The 9,734-nt window shown below is 38.5% G+C and overlaps 1 protein-coding gene across 10 annotated transcripts in view; it reads left to right on the plus strand.

Moving 5' to 3' along the window:
* ppfia1 (PTPRF interacting protein alpha 1) overlaps nt 1-6,953 on the plus strand; it is a 71,293-nt gene extending 64,340 nt beyond the window's left edge. For 6 of the 10 annotated variants that reach the window (XM_041782691.1, XM_041782747.1, XM_041782718.1 and 3 more), the window contains 6 exons: nt 418-593; nt 735-832; nt 963-1,138; nt 3,067-3,135; nt 3,242-3,413; nt 5,408-6,953. In XM_041782691.1, the coding sequence (XP_041638625.1) occupies nt 418-593; nt 735-832; nt 963-1,138; nt 3,067-3,135; nt 3,242-3,413; nt 5,408-5,469 (753 nt within the window). In that variant the 3' untranslated portion in view covers nt 5,470-6,953. Of the gene's footprint in view, nt 1-417; nt 594-734; nt 833-962; nt 1,139-3,066; nt 3,136-3,241; nt 3,414-5,093; nt 5,159-5,385 lie in introns of all 10 variants that reach the window. The other 4 variants (XM_041782737.1, XM_041782776.1, XM_041782701.1 and 1 more) reach the window with 3 other exon arrangements.
* Nucleotides 6,954-9,734: the final 2,781 nt, after the last annotated feature.

Genomic DNA, 9,734 nt, shown 5'->3' on the forward strand with positions numbered 1-9,734 from the left:
AATTGTTTTGTAGATTCAGTATAATAATGTATTTCACAGTTAAACTCAGTGTCGCTAAAGCTTTTAAGGGAAAATCTGTCGTTCTATGACTTATGGTTTTAAGATGAAGTGCAGCGATGCTGTTTAAGAGGAAATAAGTGGTTCTGAAGTTTGTCATCATGGGTTATATCACTTGTGGTTGTTTTGGAGGATGCCAGGTTTCTCGTGTTGGAAAAAAAAAAAAAAAAAAACGCCAAGTCTTCCTACATACTCTTAATTATTTCAGCATTGGAGGCTGCTCTCAGCTTGCAGGTTTATTTAACAACATGGAAACTAAAAACATGCTAGAGGATATGTACAACTGAATTTGCAAATTATTCATGCTCTTGTACAAGAATATCACCATCATTTGTTAAGACGTCTCTTCTCTGACTGCAGACTTTGGCATATGGAGACATGAACCACGAATGGATCGGTAATGAGTGGCTACCCAGTCTAGGTCTGCCTCAGTACCGCTCCTACTTCATGGAGTCCCTGGTGGACGCCCGAATGCTGGACCACCTCACCAAGAAGGACCTCAGGGGACAGCTCAAAATGGTGGACAGCTTCCACAGGTAAAACACAACAACTCAAGGTATCATAGGTCTTATTTTATCTGTTTATTATATTTTATGCCCTAACGAGACAACTAATTGAACATTTAGTTGTAATGGGAAATCGAAACTTGAAAAAATGTTTTTGTGTTCATGTAACAGGAACAGTTTTCAGTGTGGAGTGATGTGTCTGCGGAGGCTGAACTATGACAGGAAGGAGCTGGAGAGAAGAAGAGAGGGGTGTCAGATGGAACTTCAAGGTAAAAAAGGATAATTTCTGAGCTTTAAACTGATCTCTAGAGACTTAAGTATTCCTAATCAACAACCTGACTCGTTATTTCTAATTTTCTTCAATGACTCCAAATTGGTAATGTTATTCTTCCATTTCAGACGTGCTGGTGTGGAGTAACGAGCGTGTGATCAGCTGGGTTCAGGCCATTGGGCTCAAAGAGTACAGCGGAAACCTTTACGAGAGCGGAGTCCACGGAGCGCTGTTTGCTCTGGATGAAACCTTCGATCACAACAGCCTGGCTCTCCTGCTGCAGATCCCCACACAAAACACACAGGTAAATACTGCTGAACAGCAGCTTTACTCAGGTTCTAAAGATGTAACATCATCTGTGCTCACCAAAGAAATGAAATCAAACCACACAAATGATTTAAAATGCTCCCTATAACCATGATCCACAATCCACACTGGCTCACACAAAAGAGAGCTGACTCGACATTGGTCAATATGACTGACTAAAAATGTACTATAAACAAAACTTAACATGCTGAGAATCCTGACGACTGCACATGGAACAATTATAATGCACTTTATTTTCAACACAATGTAATGATGGCTCAGTTGTCCTTCAAGGTATTTGTATACTTATCCATTTCAGTGTTTTATCTAAATTTGTGTGGTTGTGTTTCTCAAGTTTCATGTTTTTACCTGACAGCAAAGCAAATTTCCCTCAGGGGACAATAAAGTTGAAGTTGATGAATTCAGCATTCCAGCATAAAATCTCTAAAAGGATAATATTTCTGTAATTATGTGCATTTTTTAATTTTGTGCAACTTGATTCTGTCATAAAATATTCAAGGGAGACATTTATTTGTTTGAAATAGAAAATGTAACAGCTAGAGAATAATTTTCAGAACTGATAACCTTAATAAGTTTAGGGATACAAAGCAGTTGAACGACCTTAAAGAATTAACATTACAGCAAGCAAAACACCAATGTAGATAGTGTATTCCAGCTTCAAATGTGTCTTGTTAAACTTTTTGCAATGGGCCTAAATATAACTCTAGCCTTATGTCCCTGCACCTCATGTACAGAGGCTGCAGTCCACGACGCAGGTGACCTGGGTGCAAATCAGCACAATAGCGATATTGGCAGTTGTTAGCTTAAAAAGTTAATTACTGGTATGGCACATATTAAATAGATTTATCAGCTGTACTTTTCGGCAGACTGTGCAAATAAGTTTGTAGAGTTTTCAGTGAAACCAACAGGCCTACATCAACTCAAGCTTATTGTTTCTCTAGTTCTTTATTCAAACTCTTGCTCCAAGGATTTTTATGTTATTTTGAAGATTTTGTCAAGATTGTCTTGGAGAACTACCCTAGTGTTTTACGTGATTTTTCATCTGGAGAATTAATTGGATTCTAAAGTAATGCACTGTCTGCCAGCATGTTGTTGAAGTGTGGCTTGTAGCACTTAATAAGGAACATGAAGCTTAATTTTATTGTTTTTGTTATGTATACATGTTTGCATTTAATGTTTATATGATCCAAAGAAATCACTTCCAGTTTTTCATTCCTGGATGTATTTGATAAGGAATTCATCTGTCATTTTTGTTTGGATTAAATTTTGTTTGTCCTGTTTAATGACTGTTACTGAAAAAAAAGAAAAATTGCAACAGGAAAGACTCTGTGCTCTTTAAAATTTAAGATAAAAGTGTGCATGTTTCAGGTATCTGCTAAATGGAGTTTGGAAATAAGCACATAATCTAATATGAAGCATCCCTTCAATCATCAGTTAGTAATTTTTACCACTGTCCTATCGGTCATAGTGGCATAAAAGCCCTAAAGTGAAAGTTAAAAAAGTCTTCACACTGTGCTCATGTTAATGACTGTATAAAAATGCAGAGTAATGGTTGGTATCTTTATTCAGGATTTTTTTTTTTCAGTATCAGTATGTTTTAAGTATATTTAAATAGAATCATTTATTGATGAATCATCTGTTTCATAAACAGCTTAATACTTTTATATTGGGTTTACTGATTTACATAAACCTCTATCTTTGGATGTACATATTGCTTTGATACATAAAATTTTCAAAAATACAAGAAATGAACTTGGACTGAGCAGAAAAACCAAATTACATACTAGTGGACCATATCTGTCTCAGATTTGTACACTTTCAATCTTTATTGATAATTTCTTACTGATTGAGGGCTGTACCTTCAGTAACACTGCATGCTTTTCTCTTCTTCTCTCTTTCTTTTAGGCCAGATCGACTCTTGAGCGTGAATACAACAGTCTGCTGGCCATCGGCACAGAACGGAGAATGGAAGAGGTGACAAAGTTGCACTCGCACAGAAGATAATTCAGTTTCTAGGATAGCACCATAATCTGAGTGAGAAGTTATCTGTGAATCCAACATCTTCTCTGATTTCTCCCAGGACGATGATAAGAACTTCCGCCGAGCTCCTTCATGGAGGAAGAAATTCAGGCCCAAAGACATGAGGGGGATGTCGTTGGGTGCGTCCGACACCCTGCCCGCCAACTTTAGAGTGACCAGCAGCAGTGCGGCTTCATCTCCCTCCACGCAGCCAAAGAGGAGCCCAATGGATGGTAAGCAGTGGCTATAAGAAACCTGAGCATGCGTATGACTTTCTGTATTTAATAGGCTGCTGCTTACTAGATTTTAACTTCTCTGACGGGCCCACAAGGAGCCCTAACTCTTCATATAATCTTTGAGCCGGTTCATACCTGGTTTTAACCTTCAGAGCTGGGTGAGCTGATCACAAGTGGGCATTTACAAGTAAATTATCTCTAAGGGCCTGTGTCCATAGCCGGCAAAAAAAAAAAAAAAAAGCCAAAAACTATGTTTAAGAAAAAAAAAAACAGTCCTGTACCTCGTGTGCCTTTTTGTTCATTTTCAAACGCCATTTTTGCACCAAATCAAATATTTTATAGTCATGAGTATTCAGGTAGCAAGATAGTGTGATTCATGCTTTAAAAGTTTTGTAATAAGGATTTTATGCAATATACTATGTTGCCAAAAGTATTCGCTCACCTGTCTTGACTTGCATATGAATTTAAGTGACATCCCATTCTTAATCCATAGGGTTTAATGTAACGTCGGTCCACACTTTGCAGCTATAACAGCTTCAACTCTTCTGGGAAGGCTTTCCACAAGGTTTAGGGGTGTGTTTATGGGAGTTTTTGACCATTCTTCCAGAAGCACATTTGTGAGGTCACACACTGATGTTGGACGAGAAGGCCTGGCTCCCAGTCTGTACTCTAATTCATCCCAAAGGTGTTCGATCGGGTTGAGGTCAGGACTCTGTGCAGGCTAGTCAAGTTCATCCACACCAAACTCTCTCATCCATGTCTTTATGGACCTTGCTTTGTGCACTGGTGCACAGTCATGTTGGAACAGGAAGGGGCCATCCCCAAACTGTTCCCACAAAGTTGGGAGCATAGAATTTTCCAAAATCTCTTGGTATGCTGAAGCATTCAGAGTTCCTTTCACTGGAAGTAAGGGGCAAAGCCCAGCCCCTGAAAAACAACCCCACACCATAATCCCTCCCTCCACCAAACTTTACACTTGGCACAATGCAGTCAGACACATACCGTGTCTGGACTTGTTGCACAGGTGGCATCCTGTCACAGTACCATGCTGGAATTCACTGAGCTCCTGAGAGTGACCCATTCTTTCACAAATGTTTTTAGAAACAGTCTGCATGCCCAGGTGCTTGATTTTATACACCTGAGGCCACGGAAGTGATTGGAACACCTGACTTAAGTTATTTGCATGGGTGAGTGAATACTTTTGGCAATATAGTGTATCTATGGTGAATTTGAGTGGCAGATTTTACTTAGAGAACAGGAGCTGCTGTAAAGGTGGGCAGGCACTGTAGAGCTCTTTCTTTCCCTGTGTAGTTAGACACTACAGAGGGAGAGGAATTACTTTTTTTGTTTTAGAAACCATACACACCAGTGAGAAGTGCTCTGAAACCGAGGTCTTGATGCTACCAGTGCACAAAAAAAAAGTCATTGTGAATTGGAGCCTTATCTCCCCACGCCCCTCTGAATGTAGACCTGTGAGATCTGATCTCAGGGATCTTCAGGGTGTATTCCCACCTGTACTTAGAGTTGCTTTCTTGTGATCAGGTCATATAGGATGCGTGTTAAACCAGGTGTTAACTGGGTCTTAATTCTTCTTGAATGGCTTTTCTGCTCTGCTGTTAATGATGCTGTGACTAACGGCACGTCTCTGCATGTGATTTTACCAACATGGAAACACAGGAAGTCAGTCTATACAGAGGCTGGACACTGCCACAGTCAGGACCTACTCTTGTTAACACACAACGGTAAGTTCACTCTTAAAAAACACAATGCACATGCACACCAAAAGCAAACCGTATGGCCTTTACCTCACTGCAGATCTCCTCTCTTTGTGTAAGCACACAGCAGCTCTCGTGTTCTTGAGTTCCCGGCTGTAATAACGCACGTTGCTTCTCCTCTTTCTCTCTTTCTCCCCTGACCCATCCCTTGCTTCTGTCCTTGTGTCCATTCATCTCTCTCCTCCTCTTCTCAGTTTATCCTCATTATTTCTATAGGTAACCGCTGGTCAGAGGACGAAGGGGAATTCCCTGCGTTCAAGACCAGGATGATGAACTGAAATGACTTTAAGGACACTAAAAAGATGTTTTGTTTTTTGTCGTCAACACAGAGAGAGACATTACTCACCAATCTCAGTATCCCTAGAGGAAACTTTTTAGATCTATCTACAGTTGTTATTATATTTATGTAAACCAATGGGACATTTAAATTGATTTTTAGAATAACTGTGTAATCCTTATTTGCCTCTATCCCCTTAATCGACCCAGTTTTTAATATAAGAATAATTCTCCACTGTGCCCATATTAAGCTGAGCTCTCAGATGTATGTAACTGAATGTTTCTATGGTCTGGAGTTTGTATATTTCTACCAACAGACATTTTATCTAATCTTTTTTATAATCCTGATTCTATTGACCAGATGTATGTTTTTGTTTCCTTTCTTTGATTTGAATTCTAATCATTGAATCTAAGCTTAAGAGACTTGATATGTGATATAACTTAATTCATATCCTCTGCCCTTTTTAACTGTTGTAATTTTTGTAGCTTCTTACCTGTGATTTTGTGTAAATGCAGCTCTTTGGTCAACAGATGTGTGAATATCAGGCAAATTTGCTGGAGTCGTAAGACTGTTTCACAAACTGCTCGACACTGTGAGTCACCCATCGCCAATAAAATAACTGCTGGCAAGCCGGGCGATGGAGACAACAGATATCATGTGAAACACACGCTATATCTCCTTTTCTCTTCTTTACTTTTCATATCTGCGAAACCAAAATGAAACTCTTGAATTTTAAGATTTAAAGCCATATATCAGTAGCGAAAAATAATAAACAGAGGGCTTCTTCTGGATGCAAGTCAAACAGAATTTGAGGTTCTCTCTTGTTGACCTTGCATGCAGAAACTTCACATATCCCCCTCCTATCACAAACCCTTTAAAGAAAACCAACCATCCTCACCTCTGGAGAAACACAGACAAGCTCACCTGTACAGGAGGACTTGAAACAGGAGGACTTGACATTTACAGATGAGTCAAACGTTTGGAAACTCCCTCGATGGACCAACTTCACTGAGGCCTCAGTCGATCCCCGCTGTGACTCGAGGCGGTGTGATCCACCCAGCAACCTTTTTATAAAAACACTTTGTATGAAAATTTCATATCAAGCCTTATTGTTTCTTAATTCTTCTGTCGTCTGTTCTTATTTATTATCACTCATCCACGTTGTGTTTTGTCAGCTGTACTTTCATAGTTTGCTCCTATGAATGTAGCAAAGCTCCTCACGTCTACGTTTGTCCCGTCTTCGCTCCAAACACTGGTTCCGCTGTCAGTTGTCATGCAAAACAACGAGGAACCGAAGATTTTCTTTATCACCTTTCATGTAGTTAAAGCTTAACGTAGAAATGCTTCTTTTCTGTTTGTGATTTAGTCATTTATGCACAATGCAAATCATGTTGCTGTTGTTTTATTCCTGCTCTTCCCATTGAATCTTCTGATCTTGTAACAATGATGTACAGTCTGAGTACTTATAAACTATTTTTATCCCAATATTATTTATTGCTTACTTTCAATAAAATACTGAAACTTATTTTCCACGGCAGATTAAAGGACTAAAGCTCGTTTTTTCAACATACTCTTGTCTTTTCCTGTCCTGTTTTTGGTTTAAGAAAACTGAGTAAAGAAAATGGAAGACATTGTTGAGTGTATCATGGTGTGTTTTGTCATGTTGAAAAATGGGCAGCAGTTAACCTCATTAATGTTGAGTTTTCAGCCAGAGTTGTATGGGGGACAGAGTGCTTGTTGGTGATCATTTCCCATATGTTATCCAATTTGGTGCAGAAAACAAGGAAATAAGTAGCTTAAGTAGTTGTTTTTTAACAAGCAAAAAATTGAAAGCACATGGAGCGTAGAGTCTCTTTTATGTAATAACCAACAGATCTTGATCAACAAAGTTGTAAATTTCTGTTTTCCTATCACATAATTTCTTTCTAGGAGTTTCATAGCTCACTTACCAACCACCTACTTAGGTATACCTGTCCAACTATTCATTAACACAACCATCTAACCAGCCAATGACATGATAGTGTCATGCATGATGCATGTAGACATGCTCAAGTTGATCTGCTGAAGTTCAAACCGAGCATCAGAATGGAGAAAAAAGTGATTAACAGATGCGTCTCAAAAATCATCTCTCTCTCTGGGTCAGTTCACACAACCATAATCATGGAGAAACCTGCTGACTTGTCTGTTGTCAAGACGACAATCATTGATATCCTTCCCAAGGAGGGTAAGCCACAAAAGATCACTGCTGAAAGGGCAGCCTGTTCTCAGAGGCTGTATCAAAGCATATTCATGGAAAGCTCCTCACCTGGCCTGAGGAGAAAAAGAGCTGGACTACGGCTCAGTGATCCAAAGTCCTGTTTACAAATAAAAGTAAATTTTGAATTTCATGTGGAAAGACAGAGTCTGGAGGAAGAATGGAGAACCACATCATTGAAGGTGCTTGAAGTCCAGTGGTTCAGTTTCCACTGTTTGTGAGATGAGTCTGATACATGGAAGTTTTACTTCTTGATTAAAATCACAGCTAACTTTTTATATTTTACTTGTTAGATTTTCCTGTGACTCTGAATGTGCCATGGTTGTTGTCAGACAGGTCTGTCTTGAGTATTTCACAAACTGCCAATCTACTTGGACTTCCACCCACAATCATCTCGGGTTTACAGAGAATCGTCCTAAAAAGAGACGATACCCAGTGAGGGGTCTTTCTCTGCAGCAGCAGAAGGCTACACCAGGTTCCCCTCCTGTCAGCTAAGAACAGGAAACTGAAGTCACACGAGCCAATGCAAATTGGACAGTAGAAAAGTGAAACATTGCTTGGATGAATATCAATTTCTGTTGCAATAATTGATTGGTAGGCTCATAACACTAGGAATCATGGCATGTTCAATGTCACTTAAATCACCTATCTTGTATGATGCTTGCCTTTTGAACTCCAGCAGATTATCCTCTCCATGTCTTCATGCCTAAATGCATCTATGCTGATGCATGAGTGGATTACTAGATTTTTGTGTTAATGAGCAGTTGAACAAGTATGCCCAGTGAAGTGAACAGTTTGCCAACAGCCAGGCCTGGCCAAGGAGTTGTAACCCATTTTCCCTGTGTTTTGACACTTACATAACCCTTTTTCACAACTATTTTTTGCCACTTTCAAAATCTTTTTCCACTTTTAACCCATTGGCACAATTTTTTTTTCTCTTTCCCACTTTTTAACCCCTTTTCACCACTTTTTCCACCCATTTTTCTAACTAATAATCAATTTTCACCCCCTTTAGCCATAGTTGATGTGTTTTTGCTACTTTCAACTAATTTTTGCCAGTTTTTTCCCTTTTTTTTGTCAATTTTAATGGATTTCGGTGACTTGTAATACCTTTTTCATGTTTAAATCCATTTTCACCACATTTTTGCCACTGCAGATGCCTTATAACCACTTAAAACTCATTTTTGCCATTTAAAATACCTTTTTGTCAATTTTAACCGATTAAGGGCCCATACTTTTGCAACTTTTAACCCATTTCCCCCAATTCTATGCCCTTTTTAATCAATTTTCCCTAATTCTATGGCATTATTCATCAATTTTCCCCACTTTTTGCCTCTGCTACCCTTTTTTTTGCCATTTTTTTGCAACTTTTAACCCATTTTCACAATTATATTGCCACTTCAAACCCTGTTCTGACACTTTTTTTAATGACTTCTAACCCATTTTTGCCACTTGTCACCTATTTTTGAATTATTTTGCAAAATAAAATATGGTTTATCAAAGCTTACCTTCAATTCTTGGCCAAAAAAGAGTGAAAATGTATGAATTTGAGGTCCCCTTCATCTTTAATGCTTTCTGTAGCTTAGCATTAAAGATGGTTATTTTCTATCTTTTCACAGAAATGTTAAAATTGTATCCTCTAGATCTTCATTTCATGTCAAAACCATTTTTTAAATAAATGGCTTGACTAGAATCTTAAGAATGGAGAAATGTCAGCACTCAAAATGTCCTTTCCGGTAGTTTTTATTTAAGGCAGCAAGGCAGCAAGGTTTTATTCAAGGCACAGCCTTGCTGCCTTGAATTAAAACTACCAAAAAGGACATTTTGAGTGCTGACATTTCTCCATTCTTAGTTATCTTTTTGTCTGGCACCTTAAAATTTTTTTTTGCTTGGAGGGTGCTCCTTTATTTGCTTTCTCTGTTGACTAAAATCTTAACAAATAAGCAGAAAAGAATGAACTGAGAATGCATTTTTTTTTTGTAAAATGAACAAAGTAATTTAATAATTATTGA

This window comes from Cheilinus undulatus, linkage group 1 (assembly GCF_018320785.1).
Source record: "Cheilinus undulatus linkage group 1, ASM1832078v1, whole genome shotgun sequence".
Taxonomy (NCBI): domain Eukaryota; kingdom Metazoa; phylum Chordata; class Actinopteri; order Labriformes; family Labridae; genus Cheilinus; species Cheilinus undulatus.